Source organism: Onychomys torridus, chromosome 2 (genome assembly GCF_903995425.1).
Source record: "Onychomys torridus chromosome 2, mOncTor1.1, whole genome shotgun sequence".
NCBI classification, from domain to species: Eukaryota; Metazoa; Chordata; class Mammalia; order Rodentia; family Cricetidae; genus Onychomys; species Onychomys torridus.
Genome location: NC_050444.1, coordinates 118,166,282 through 118,181,437, shown reverse-complemented (window position 1 = coordinate 118,181,437; position 15,156 = coordinate 118,166,282). Strand labels below are relative to the sequence as shown.

Genomic DNA, 15,156 nt, shown 5'->3' with positions numbered 1-15,156 from the left:
TGACTAGGGTCTCCAGAGTGTAAAAAGAAAACAAACCAAAACCCTCAAACACAGCATTCAGTTCACATCTGTTAGCTGAAAACTTTCACTGGGTTTATTTCCTGAACTGCTGAATCATTTATAGGATGAAAAACTTAGCACATTTTGCAAATCACACTTGAATATGTGGGCCTGAATACGTGGGCATATGAGGCTTTGGACCAAAACAAAACTGTTGGTTGGTTACTTGCATTCTCACTAACTGGCCTTTGCTCAGTGGCGTTTAGCTTAGGTGTTATCCAGCCACATGCTTGTATCCCTTCTGTGAGATTTTACCATTCATAGTTATCCACTGCCTGGCTCTTTGATGAGACACATAACAGCCAACGCACAGACGATATTTTTGTTTTGCTGATACTAATTGCAGATAACTGGTTTTTATTTAAAGAATGACAACTGGTTTGTATTGCCTGTTTATTAAATGTCTGAACCCAAATAAAATTGGTTGCTAAAACCCTTGACTTAAAAGGTTTCTGGGCACACACTAATTGCTTTTAACATTGTGTATTATAAAAATATCAGAAACTCCCTAAAATTTCCAGTCTGGAAAAGTCCACTGGGTTCTTCTCCTCTGTTAAAAAGGAACCCCCAAACAAGATCTCATTCCTCAGGAGTCGCACACATGCACACTGAACTCCAGAGGACAGGAGGCAACTCACATTGAATGAGCATGTGCTGAGGGCCAGGTTCCTTTACACGTGCTGTCTTCTAGCCTAACATCCAAACCTTAGACACTGCCAAGCCTACATAGTCTGGATTTTATCATGGGAGAACAAAGGAAACACAGTGAGCTCAAAGTAAGCACAGATCCATTCCCATGCCATTTTATAAACAAACGGCTAGCTTTAGAATATATGTATTTCCTCAATTAATTCTGACTCTAATTCCCAAACTCACTCCAAGCCTCACAGTGAGTCTCCAGGTCACTCAGCCTTTATATAACAGGCTAATTAAACTTCAGGTTAAACTCTACTGTTTCCTTATGTGGGATAAAAATGATACAGAGATTTTAAATTTGAAGATAAGTTAAAACTTACAAGCCAGCTTAGTCTCCAGATGATAAAACTACCATTCTGAGTATCTCTGCAGCCAGCACCCCTGTTACGAGTTCTCTCTCTCTCTCTCTCTCTCTCTCTCTCTCTCTCTCTCTCTCTCTCTCTCTCTCTCTCTCTGTGTGTGTGTGTGTGTGTGTGTGTGTGTGTGTGTGTGTGTGTGTGTGTGTTGCATGCACATGAGTATGTGAATGGCGATGTGGAGGCCAGAGCAGGATGTAAGGAGTTTTTTTTTTACTCTCTGTCTTTTTTGCCTTAAGACAGTGTTCCTCACCACACTGAAGGGTTACAGTTTGGGGCTAGGCTTGCTGGCCAGTGAGCTTTTGAGACCTGGCTGTCTCTACCCACCAAACTTTGAGTTATAGTAATGCTCAGCCATGCCTAGGACTTTATGTTGATGCTGAGGAGTTAAACCTTGTCCTCATTTGCAGAGAAAGCACTCTTCTCATTGAGAAATTTCCCTTTTTAAAGATGATTACTATATGTAGGGAGAATGTATTCTCACAATAAAGATAATCCCTTCTTAGGAAAGCCCAGGTGAACTAATAGCCCCTCATATTCAGAATACTGATATCAAGATACATTAAAATCTTTCTGCTGCATGAGAGCAAAGAGTTTTGCTTTGAAAATATTTAAGCATAACTATAAAATCTTTTGTGTTTCCCAGTCAAGGACTTTATTCTTCTCCATATGAGAAGCTATAGAGTTTAAATAATGTCCAGTTTCTTATGGTACCTTATTTTGTCAGAGCCACATTGGAAAATTCAGTTTCACACTAATGTTCACATCTAAACTAAAGTGATACTCTAAAAAAAAATAAAAAAACAAAAAAAACAAAAAAAAACCTTTTTAGATATCTGTTCTTAGGAATATACATTTTCCTTTATCTGATTCTGTTGTAATCTTTGTTTTATTTTTTTAAACATTTTAAATGTTTCATTAATCTTATTTTATGTATATGAGTAATTTGCCTGGATGGATATCTGTGCACCACATGTGTTCAGTGTCAGTGAAGGCCAAATGAGAGCGTTGTATTCCCAGGAATGATCCATCATGTGGGCACTGGGGATCAAACCAGGTTCTCTGGAAAAGCAGCTAGTGCTCGGAAGCACTAAGGCATCTCTCCTGCCCCATGAAGTAAGGCCCTTTAAAACCCTTTCTCCTGATTATCACTGTGCAGGAAGAAGTGAAATCATCAGTACAGGAACAGTAGCCATCCCCTCCCCACTGCTCCTGTCTCTGCAGAAGAGACCTCTCTGAAGAAAAGGGGTCACGGCAGTGCAGGCACCTTGATGCAAAGGCCTCTGGTGTGGCTCTGAATGGCTTTTCCGATTGGAGCCCCTCCAACCTAGCACAGATCAGTCATGAATTCAAATTCAGACAAACGTGAAAAGCTTTGCATAATTCTGCCATGTTAAATCCCAGCACTAGGAAAATGCTGGCTTTGAAATGTTTCTTACATGAATTGTCTCAGTAGAATAAATGGAAAGGACTTACAGAGGAGAGTAGGTGAATGCGTTTAAAAAACGTCTATGGGGATTTTTAAATGGCGTCAACTTTCAGCAACAAAGAACAGATCCCAATGAGTCTAGTAAGAGAAGAGTCCGCTCCAGGTCCCCAAAAGCAAGCTCAGCTGTGCTTCTGCATGTGGTAATCTCTTGGTCTCTCCTCAGTTCCTGAGCTGTAGTCATTTCTAAACCAATGCCTTCACATACTGTGGTACAAGTTTCTCAGTGGGAACCCAAATTACTGGAAATTAGCAAGACCAGTTTTCTTTAAAAAACAAAACAAAACAAAACAAAAAACTGACAGAAATTGCTCTCCAAAAAGAGTTTCAACAGCCAACCTGTAAAGCCACAGGGGAGGAGGGAGGCACCATATTCTTCCCATTTGGTCATCCCATCCCCAAAGCCCAGGAGAGGGACCTATTAAAAGCCGACATGTGCAAAGGCATATGTGTGTTCTCTAGAGAGTTTTCAAGGGAAATGAGACCTAAAAGACAGGATGAAAAGCACAACTAATAGACCACTTAAATTTAAGACCTGTTTATTGATGGACTACCAAAAAGCACAATGTGTATCTAAGATTCAAGTTAGACTCACAGCTGTTTCATTTGCTGACCATGACTGTTAAGACATGGGATCTCTGTTATGGTACAATTTATCTGTAAGTAAAAACATACATTGATGAAACCTTGCTTGTGTGCTGTGTGCTAAAGTACTTTACCTATATCCGTTAATTTAGGCTCTGTAGCCTCGGTGTGGTAGGATCTACATTTGTCAGTTAAAGATGGATGAAAGCATGGGGCATGGAAGGAGAAGCCAGTCTTGAACCCAAGGAGTCCAGATGATGACCCAGTACAAAGATCCAGGATATAAACTACATGAGGCCCCAAATAAGAATATTAATCTCTGATTTGCCTGCCTTTCTAGCTATTAATATATACTATGCTCAACCTTTCTTTTAGTGAATGTTTACTTACATGGAAGCATTTTGCTGATAAACAAGACAGTTTCTGTGCCTTCAAAAATCTAAAGGATTAAAAAGTCAGTTAGGGGTCTGCAGAGATGGCTCAGAGGTTAAGAGCACTGTCTGTCCTTCCAGAGGTCCTGAGTTCAATTCCCAGCAACCACATGATGGCTCACAACCATCTGTAATGAGATCTGGTGCCCTCTTCTGGCCTGCAGCCATACATGCTGTATACATAATAAATAAATCTTTTTTTTTTTTTTTTTTTTTTTAAAGTCAGTTAGTAGCTTTAATACCTTCAGAAATAAAGGCAAAACTTTGGAATGCTTGGCCAGGCAGGGTGAGTGGTCTACTGGAGGAGGTCTAGCCGAGCTAGAGGATGGATGGGAGGGCTGGAGGGTGTATACAGGAAAAGGGCTTTGGCTGACCAGCTTTCCAGCCCTAGGAAAGACTGAGGAGAGCTGAGGCTGATGAAGCCACGGGCTCCTTATTGTGAAAGGCCTAGACGTTTGTTCTTCATGCTGCAGACAAGCCATGGGGAGCTCCAGTGGCCTGAAGGGAGAGCATCAAGAGGTGTTTGGGTTTGAAAACCAGTTCAGGAGGAAGGATGAGCTGAAGAAGGAACATAACTGAATAAGCAGCTAGAGGGCAGCTTAGGCCTCCCATGTATGCAATGTTAAGAATGGGGACCTGCCTCAGAGAAGGCTTGTCAGGCAAGTAATAAATATTTGCAAATTGAGACTGACGGAGCTTAGTGGACGATTGTGGGAGGAAGCAGGGGGAAGTTTCCCACTGGACAGCATGATAGATGACTGCATCATTCCCTGACAATCAGGCACTTCCTTCTGTTACCCGCAGTAATGTCCATGAAAGCATTTTGTAAGTATACTACAATAGAAGACAAGTTCTCTAGGCTGCAGTAGAGATAGGCATACATATCTTAAAGAGGCTGTTACCAGGCAGAAAATACACAGGCAATAGCCTGCTTACCGTAATAAAGACCCACTAATGATGCCTATGGCAAAATAAATAGATTGCTTTTATCTGCCAAGAAAGATACCCCATTTCTCACAGAACCCCTATTTGCATATGAAGAAGCTGAAACATGGCTTGCCTAACTCTCATGGGTAATAATAAAGTATCGGAGAAACAAGACAATGGTAGCTAGGGGCAGGATGTGTGTGTGTTACCAGTGACCACAGTTCTAATATAGAGGACAGGCTGGAACAACTACTAGCCCAACACAAGACAATTCCACATACAATGAAAAAGAAATGCAAAGTAAGTTAATAAAACTCACAATCTAGTGGTGAGAAGCAGCAATTTTGCTTTCTAAAAAGCTGTTTTGTGGTTAAGATCTTAGCCCCACATTCAGTTCCAAGACCCTATTGCAAGCTGTTCTGAGCTGGACAGGCTCAGGCTTAGACTGTAAAAAGTGTAATGTTCTGATTCTGTCACTAGAGGGTGCTTGTGTAACGGTTCTGAATATTTCACTTTATTCCAGAGAGGGCACACTGCCTTTCTCTAATGACCTAGGAAATTAAAAAAGTAAATAAATAAATTAGTTTCCATAGTCAAATATTTTGCTACTGCAATTTCAGTTTATTCCTAATTTGTAAAATAGCATAATATGTTTTCAAAATAGTTCTGTAACCTGGAAAGGTTTTGTTTCATTTTGTTTGGTTTCTTCTCGGATTCTTGTTCTAAATCTGTTCATTTCTCTAGCAGCATCTGACCTACAGCACTTCATTAGTTGCTCAAATGCTCTTAGAGAGCCAGGGCAGACAATTTGCCAATCCACTCCTGTTTCTGAATATCCTGCTGTTCCCAACTTCCAAAGTCCCCTGAGCAAGCCATGGTGACATTATGCTGTGGTGGACTTCCTCTCTTTGTCAGTTTATATATAGTTTGACTCTCTCTCCAGATTACTTGCCCAACATCAGCTCTACATGTGGTGGTGTGCCTGAATCTCCCTGTATGATTTGACCCCCAGCTCTATGAGCGGTGGTATGTCAGTCTCCCTAAATGATTTGATTTCCATCAGACATTTAAACTCTAGAAATCCAGGAGCCACACAAGATCTGCTTGACTCCAGATCAATTTCCCTGTGCTCCAACTCACCCTTGCATGTTATGAACCATGCCTGCTTCATCTCAAAAATCTGAACAGACAGCAAGATCTTTCACCCATCTGGACATTTGCCATATGAAAACACAGGCAGTTGGGGTGCAAGCCACCACACGCCATTTGTAATCATTGTTTCTGGCTCTCCCTTCAGCCCCTTTCTGGAATCCCTGAGCTTCTCCTTTGGCTGCTGTGAATGAAGCTGTCCCAAGCACTTCTCTAACTATCCCCGCTCCCTTGGGAAGCCTAACTCTGTGCATTTAAACCCTCCTTCACACCACCTCCCTGGTCCATAGAGCCACCTGGGTGTCTCTGAGCACCTTGAACTCAACATATACCCCAAAAGTTCCATGGGTACCATGAAAACCCCCAACTCCTCTGCACATTTCTTGTGTCTGCTCATGATTATTTTCTCTGGTGCTCATTTTTTTTTAAAGGAAAATACTATTTCCTTATGCAAGCAAATGCCGAATTCTGACGAGATCCCTGGCGTCTCTTTGCAAGTCACTTCCTGCTCCTTTCTTGGCCACATCGACTCTTTCTCATTGCCAGGAACCCTCCTGCCATTCCTCCTGGGGCTCTCCCTGCCATTCCATCCCTCGGCATCCACAGCATTTTGCTTTTTAAAACACTTTTCCAGTCTGTCTATCTCACCTCCCACTTCACTGAAGAGTGCCATTGGCCCACCTGGTCCTGTTGAGTGAATCATCAACATTGCAGGCTCTGTGCCCCATATCTCAGCTGCATGGGACCTTATAATCTTTTTCTCTACATATGCCATAGTTAATGTGCTCTAACAGCCACCAATGAGCTTGCTCACTGCTTTCCCATTTTAGACACTCTGTTATTACCATTTCTCTCATAGGTAGCATCTATCACCTCGGCCATCTTACAGACTGCGTCCCTAAAAGTCCATCTCAAACCTACCGAGTCAGCCAAGCCCTCCTTAGTTCCACTGATTTCTCTTTTGCGTTATTTGCGTTTCTCTTTCTGTCTTTATATGTATTGTAACTTTAAAAATATTTTTGGTCTCCCTTATTATGTTTCGACTTGAGAGGTTGTGGTTTCTGCACAATTTGATTTGTCAACTATGTAGCAAGTATTATAAAGTAAGAACTATAATGTTTAAAGCACAGAGTTGGGGCAGCAAAGGGGCTCAGATCTTCCATTTACCAGCTGTGTGCTCATGAGCAGCTACTGGCTTGGTATCATCTGCAATATGCTTACCTCACAGATGCATTGCCAATGTTAAGTGAGCTGATGTTCACAAAAGCCAGTCACACAAAGAGGCTTACTACTTGTCAGCTTGTTTTCTTGTTCTTCTCACTGTCCAAACTGGGCCTACAAGAAATTTCAGAGAATTCCTAGCTAAAGACAAAGGTGGAAACTCCCACATTAATGAAGCACCCTACTAAAGCCCTCATCCAAGAAGAGTAGATATTGGATGCATGGACTCTGCAGCTCTGAAACCTGACTTCACAGGGTGCTTGGTACCAGACAGGTGCTTAATGATTATGGGGTGCCCTCACACGATCATGGATAAAGCACCGCATTTGTTGTGGTGATGGAGGACAGGAGGTAGGCCAGACAGGGAGGGGAGCTTGTTGCCATCAACTTCCATGCTGCTGATTCACAGGGTGCCAGCAAATTAACTTAATTTTGTGACAGTGGCCAATGAGGTTTCTCAAACCTTCAGCAGAGAGCTTGCTGAAGGCCGTCATTAGCAGATTGCGAAGGCAGATGCCAGAGCACTCGAAGTGCATTGCTGCAAACACAGTTTTCACTGGTCCTGAGCACAGGCTGATAAAGCAGGAGGGAGAGCATAATTGGCTCTGCGGGACCAGAGGAGTGTCACTGGTGTTGCTTTAGTAGGCTCAGTCTGCACATTCCCATTAAAATTTTTTCCTTGGGTACTTTAAGAGGGGGGGGGGAAAGTATATTAAAAACAAAAAGTAATGGGATTCCCAGACAGAAATCTGTGTTTAAATGGTATTAAAGCTGTGGTTCAAATCAACAAAAAAGCCAGGAAATCCAGTGTTAACCTTTATCCTGACTGTTATACCATTTTTTCCAATGCGCAGTGTGCCTATGGGCAAGTCCCCCCCCACCCACCCCCTTGAGTTTCCTGGCTTTGGCAACTCAAATCCACAAGTCACTTTGAGTTATAGGACTCTGGGCCTGCCGGTTAATGGAAATATATGCCCTGAGGACACATGCTTAGTTGCCAAAGCTTTTAGACTGAATCACTATAAGGCTGGGAATCATGAGCTGGGTGCTGTGTTTTCTTTGGAGTTCACAGACTCCTGCCATCCTTCCACACAGAAGGGTTGCTGGAGCAGGTGGGTTTCTGACACTGGTAAACTTCAGTGTAACTTGTGTGTCACAATTGAAATTTATCCGTTCTGCCTCTTTTTTTCTTTTCACCAGGCATGGCGATGACCTGATCGTCACTCCATTTGCCCAGGTATGTACATATTGTGCATGTCCCTACTCTGTCACCGGTGTGGTTTGTAAATGCAGTCCTTTCACCCTAACCAGTTTTGAAACATTCTCCTTGCAGGTTCTCGCCAGCTTGCGAAGTGTAAGAAACAACTTCACTCTGCTCACAAACCTCCATGGAGCTCCCAACAAGTAAGCAGTTACAATTCCTCCCACAAAAGCCCAAAACACCAAAGAACACTGAACATAATAAACATTGCCTAGAAATCTGCCCTCCATGCTAAGTCTCACTGCACAAGGCATTTGAAAATATAAAGTTGAAGGGTCGTGAAGTTCACATATGTTTCAAAGACTATCATAGCCTCGGAGGGCCAGGGAATCCATGATCTTGGAAGGCATTAGGAGAGGGCCACAAGCCCATTCACTCAACCTGTTTTATAGAAGGAAAACTTGAGCCCTCGGGAACATGGCAACTAGCTTATGAACGCACTGTAGGTTAAAGAAACATTGAATCTAAAGCTTGACTCTCTCAGCTTTTCAGTCAGACACCACAGCATTGTTTATATCCAAAGTCTCTGTGAAGCTATACATCTGTCATTTGTTTACCTTCATCCAGATTCTGAAAAAGTAGATGATGCAAACTGAGAGCAAAGCTGAATTTGCAACAATGGCTTTCCTCTCACTGTCCTGTGGTTTGTACTTAAGCCTCCTTGCAAGAGGAAGTTGTGTACCCCTGCAGAATCTCTCCCATCATGGTTTCTCACCAACTGTTCTGCAGTCTCCCACTAGAGTGCATTTCCTTCCATGCTATTTATGTGATCAAGTTACTCTCCTGCCTTGGCCTTGCAGTGAACCACTCTTTAAGATCAAGTGTAGATGCTTATGCATTGTATCTAAGATGCCTCACAATCCAGATCAAGTTAATGTGATGGTTGAATGTTAGTTGTATTATATTTAGAACAAGTAAGAGTTGAGCATTCCTAATCTAAAAATCCAAAATTCAGACTCTTTGAATTCTGATTTGATGCCAAGAATTAAAAGATCCATATCTGGCCTCCAGTGATAGGCTGTACATAGTTTCATTAAAAATATTGTGTAAGATTACCATCAAATTATTTGTGGAAAGTGTGTGTGAAACAAAGGAAATTTCTATTCAGTCTTGATTCTCTTCCCTAAGATTTCTCACCATGTAAATGGAGATATTCCAGAATCTGAAACTTAACCAGAAAGCTAATCTGAAATCCTCAACACTCAGGGACACACAGACAATATGTGGAATCCAAAGACTTGGTTTTGGAGTTTGCGTCCTGTTTATTCATTTATTAATCCATCCCACCAGTATTTATTTCATGCATACAGTTCATCCATTCATGCACGTACACAATTACACAATACTTACCGGCCATTCACTTTATACCAAGCACTCATAGTGCTTGGATCTCATAGTGGTCCACACAGACAAGGTCTCTGCCCTTTCACAGCTTATGTTCTGACAGGAAGTGGCTGTGATTAATCAGTGAGCAGTCAGATCATGTCTCTAGCCACATGGGCTTGCGTTCAGCAACCAAGGTCTGGCAGTTTTCTGTCTATTCCTCTCTATCCTGATCATGGGCTCTCTCTGCCTGAACTGTCTCCTCCTACCTTCCAGTGTTTCCCTGGCCATATTCGGACATCTGTTATGATGAGTATCATCTTTTTCAATATGCTGACCCTGCCAAGCCTACCTGAGTGGTCTCTTTTGGCCTAACAGTATGTTAATAACCTCTCACGCTGTCTTTATGGATCTTTGCCCATCACTAGACTGTGGTAGAATGTCTGGCACATATTTTATGCTTCATAAACATCTCATGAGTCTATGTGTGAGTGTGTGTTTTTGAATGAAGTACTATTACCAGATAGATCACTAATTATTTAGAAAATTTCTGGGAAGTTTAGAAATTTCCTTACCCTTGCATATTATTCTCCACATAATTAATTTCTGTGACTATACATGTTGGCCACATCATATAGTTCTACTGCTTGGGACTCATGTACAAGAACAAGTTAATTATCTTCTCTGGGTCTCCATTTCCTAAACTATAAGATGAGATCATTATGAGGATTAAATGATTTAATATTCATAAAGCACTCAAAGTTGCATATACATAGTAGCTATGAGCTATTATAACTGAGAACTTACCTTGTTGAACCTAGAATATATTTATATCAATTATCTCAGCAATGATTTCCACAAACAATAGTTGTGACAGATATTATTACTTCCACTTTATGGATAAGGAATCAAGACTAGGTAAGATTAATGACCTGAATGTGACCAACTGCACAGCTTCTAGTGAGTGGCTGTTGTCCTTGAACGCAACATCCCAACTCTCAATGCTGTGCCTTCTTATTCAGGACAACTGTTGAGCACTCTGGGTGCAGAAAGAACGCCGGGATGGTGTGAGCAGTTATGTAGGAGCAACTTCTGAAACAGAGGATGATCAGAGAGGCTAAAAGCAAACATTAACTAAGCCAGTCTCTTTAGGAATGAAGCACCTAGACAGAAGGTTACAGGTGGTGACAAGAAGGAGGGAAGCATGAGTAAGGATGTCTGTGGGCAAACCAATATGATACACAGATCCCAGGAGAAATGGGTACACATGGTGGTCTCAATGCTATTTGTTAGCATGAGTGTGGGTGTTCCTCCTCTGTGGGTAGTATTGGAGACAACCTAGCCCTGCTGATGAATACACTGAAGATAACTTTCTCAAGAACTGGGTCTTCCGATAGCCATGTATATTCTGAATCACACAAAGTTCCAGGGATCAAGTATCTTGAGACCCTAAATGTCAAATACAGAATAGATCTAGAGACATTATCATTCTCAGACTGAGGACCAGCTCTCAAATCATGACCCATCGTGTCACATTGGTCCAAGACAAGCCATATTTATAAGGGAGTATATCTCCAGCAGTTAGCCATCTCCATTTACTGATCTTCTGCAGATCCACACCTGTATTTTATAGAGTTAGTCTTGCTATTTATCTCAAGGCTTTTGATTATTTTATTTTGAGATAGGTGTCCTTCTCTAGCCCCCCTGACCTGGAACTCACTACCTTACTATGTAGCTCAGGATGGTCTCAAACGCATGGCCATCCTTCTTTCTCAGCTTCTGAAGCACTGAGGATGTAAGTGTGAGCTACTATCCCCAGCTTGATTATTTCAAGTATCTCTTTATAATCAACATCAAAGGACAAAAATTTAAGAAAAGGTAGATTCTCAAGAGCTTCCCAAGAGGATCAATGGCTCTGTGTAGCTCTAAGACCTGAGTGTTGAGTTTAAGCCACAAATGGAGCAGCATGGCAGTGGTAGGTTGGAGATTTGAGGGTCTGTTGATACACTTTCACTCTATTGCTAGGTAACCAGTACCCATCAACAAACAAGAGAAGGAAGTGAAGATAAGAATGTCTACCAGGAGTGCACATGGCCTACAGAAAGCATCCCCCATCCCACCCACATGCATTAGCTTATGTTAACAATTGAAGCTGTAAGATCCATGGAATTTAGAAGTTGCTTTCTGGGATATTTAACGTGGGTTCCAGGGTGCCACTCCCTGTCTTGAATGTAGCATTTAAGGAGTAATTATGTCCTTGGAGTGGTTTTCATGAGACATCTGGCTAGTGTGGTTTATGATGTGAAAAGGAACTCCCACATAGAACTATACTTCTCCTAAGTTACAGTTTCTTTTATCTTTTGGCTCTTTGCTCTGTATAAAGCAGCCCATTGTCTGCCTGAGCTTTGCCACCCAAAGGGTGAAAATCTTAATGTTTCTGCTGAGGAGGTCTCCTTGTACCTTAATGAAATGGGGGATCAGGCCTGTATTTCTTGGCTGCAAATTAAAACCTACACTTCCGTTGTCCCAGTAGTTAATTTTGAAAACTATAGCTTTCATTTGGGGTTGTTAATTCAGAAACATTTCCCCGAAGCACTTGATGGCTTCCAAAAGACCAATGTGATATGAAGAGTACTCACCACTCAGTAACCGAATTGTCTGCTTCCATCATCTATCAACAATCACTGATACATGTGACAACCAGAGAGTCATGTCATCTTTGCGCTCACAATTCTTCAAAGGCATAATTCGATCAGAAGGTACATATTCTTTGAAAAATATTAATGACCATCTTCCTTAGTGCATATCTGGAATGTCTTTCAGAGCTTTATATATTTTGGCATGGGGTTTAAATTAGCTGAGAATCATAAAATCTTGAACATTTAGATATGGAAAATACCTAGCCAAATTTCCTCCAAGTAAGTGAGGAAATATATGGGAGCCCCTCATACAAGACCTCACACACTGTAAATCATCAGGAAATAGTGTTTGCTGCCTGCTTTCCCCAACTAAGAAAGAAACTGAGGTTGAGTGAGCTGCCAGGTACTACATAAGTGGAAGGTGCCAGAGTCAGGACTGGGAAGATTCCCAATTCTACTGCAGCCCAGTTCTCTCTTACTACACAATTCAGGCTGGAAAGCATTAACTACTGTGGCCACATGACCTTCCCCATTCCTATCAACATCTTCAGCCAGGTAAAGAACTTCTTCCCATTCTTTCATAAGTTAGAGACTGAGGGAAACCAGGCAGCAGAGATTGTTCTCCCCTGAGCCCATCAGTTTTCTGGCTGGCAGTCTCCTGTCTTACCAACAATAATGTGGTTTCCGGAAGCCATCCATTCTTTAAAGTGTACTGGGCCTCCTTTTTGGACCACTTATCAAGAGAAGTCAAAAAGCGGAATAAGCATAGCCCTTGCTTTTTCTCCTCCACAGGGATGTTTATCTGAACTAACAACTTTCAGTAAAGGCCATACTTTCCCAAAATAACTTCCAAGACAAAAGAATTTACATAATGTGTAATTTCCAAGAAATTACGGAAAGAATTGCATAATATGAGTAGCCATGCTACTAAGAAAGTAGATATTTCTGACATTTTAAGAAGACCTAGTTCACAGTCTCCTTTCACCAAAGCCTCAGAATCCAGTTGTCCTGTGAACCCATTGGGTATGCAGTGAAATGTGCATCACTCAAATGCCATGCCAGACTGCAGGGCTGCGACTAGGAATAAAACTCAATCTTTCTTTGCATTTCTTATAATTGTGCTGAAGAGAGAGCTGGGCAGATGGGGGGTTGCATTACAGTATTTATAATGAAGTGTAGGAAACTACATAGCGCAGGTGGGGGCCTCTCATACCAGAGTATGTGCAGGACTGCCTGAGCACAGTCCCAAGTGACAAAAAAGAGTTAGCCACTGAGCCAGATGTCAACAAGGCCACAGCAATATGATAAAGCATGCAAAGTGGGCAGCCCAGGAATCAAGACTGCATATGAACAGATGCAAGCTGAAACATCCAGGTAGTGTGTTGGCATCTTCATAATATTTCCTTATCGATGATCAGTTCAGTCAATAGTCCGCCAGTAGTGTGGGAATTCCTACTGCTTGCCAGGAAGTTGGTGGGTCCTACAAAAGATTCAAAAAGAAAAAGAGGTCAGACTGGATCCTACTGTAAGCAAGTCATGGAGTCAGTGGTGGAGGTAATGTTTGTACATATGAATCATCACATTAGGAAATGAACCTCTGTTATAGATAGAGTACCATGGCATCATGAGGGACCATTTTCAATTAAGAATATAGTTTCATTTTGAAGGAAATTTGTAATCTTCAGTGGTAGGTGATATTTAGTATGGGGAGAGTTGCTCCAACAGAAGAATGGCCTGAGCATCAACAAGAAAGGAGCAGGATGAGGTCAAAGCAAAAGAAGAAACCAACTTTGGCCTGAGCAAAGTGCCCATCAATTTTTCATGCATGTGTTCATCCAGCATTCCCCTCAATAAGTGTTATTGAGTAGTTGGTGTATAAAGACTTTCTTGGGGACCCTCCTAGGACCCGGTAGTGAACAAGTCTTCCCTTGCCTACATAAAGTTTACCTTTAATCTAGGGAATTGTATATCAAACCCTAATTAGACAGTTTTAATTACAATTTTAGAGTTCAACAAGGGAGAAGTAGGAAATACATGGGAGTACACAGCCAGTCTGTGGTCTGAGATGAACTGTCATGCAGAGAGGTGGTCTAGCATTAATCTAGAGAAGTGTGATGAGGATGGAATGCAAAAGGCTTTGCATGCTGGGCTGAGGAGTTTTGAATTGAATCCTTCAACTTTCCTGCACAACGAAACAAAAACAGCCCTTGGTAGTAGAACGGAAGTGTTCAGCAAATGGTATAGAGAAAGGATCTAGCACTTCCAGTTCAGAAATACTTGGCTTTGAATCCTGCCCTGCCAGTTAGAAATCACTGTGTGTGCTGCAGAGTGTCTTCATCTCCTGATCACTAAAGCAAAATGATAACACCCCTAGTAGAAGAAGCTGAGAAACGGCAAGCCCAGTATCCAGCAGAGAATAGCAATCATGGCATGAGGATTTGCCCACCTAGTCACACAGGCTCATCCTGTCGGTCTGTCGACAGTGGCTGTGGACTCTGTCCATGGACTTGCAGCTATAGAAAAAGAGCTACATATAAGTTCTTTTATCCCCAGGGGAATGTGATGACTGGAATAAAAGTCACTACTGTGGCTGACCAATAGGCAGAGGCTTCCTCAGCAATGGCCGTGCATGCCTTTCTCCATCACTTAGAATTTGGCCTCTCCCTCAGACCTGCCTGTTCACAGGAATGCAAGGAGGGCTTTAAAATGCAGATCCCTAGGCCCTGCACTAGACTTACAAAAATGGATTCATCTGAGATGGGAAAAGTATTTATTAAACACCTCCGCAAATGAGTCTGATGTTCATTTGTGTTACCAGAGCTTGTTAGCATCAAAGCCTGGGCCCAGGGTGAGTAGCATGCTACCCATCCATGACACACCAGTTAAAGAGACAAATGATAATAAAAAGAAAAAAAAACCAGGAGATTTATTCAATCTCACAACACTGGGAAGAGAAATAAGACAGTTCACTTGCACCCTCCCCCCTCATATATATATATATATATATATATATACAAGCCTA

At 41.9% G+C, this 15,156-nt stretch overlaps 1 protein-coding gene across 3 annotated transcripts in view; it reads left to right on the top strand.

The window, feature by feature from the left end:
* Pde4b (phosphodiesterase 4B) overlaps positions 1 to 15,156 on the top strand; it is a 546,203-nt gene that overhangs the window by 423,327 nt on the left and 107,720 nt on the right. For all 3 annotated transcript variants that reach the window (XM_036177953.1, XM_036177954.1, XM_036177955.1), the window contains 2 exons: positions 8,112 to 8,148; positions 8,245 to 8,315. In XM_036177953.1, coding sequence (XP_036033846.1) covers positions 8,112 to 8,148; positions 8,245 to 8,315 — 108 coding nt within the window. The remainder of the gene's footprint in view (positions 1 to 8,111; positions 8,149 to 8,244; positions 8,316 to 15,156) is intronic.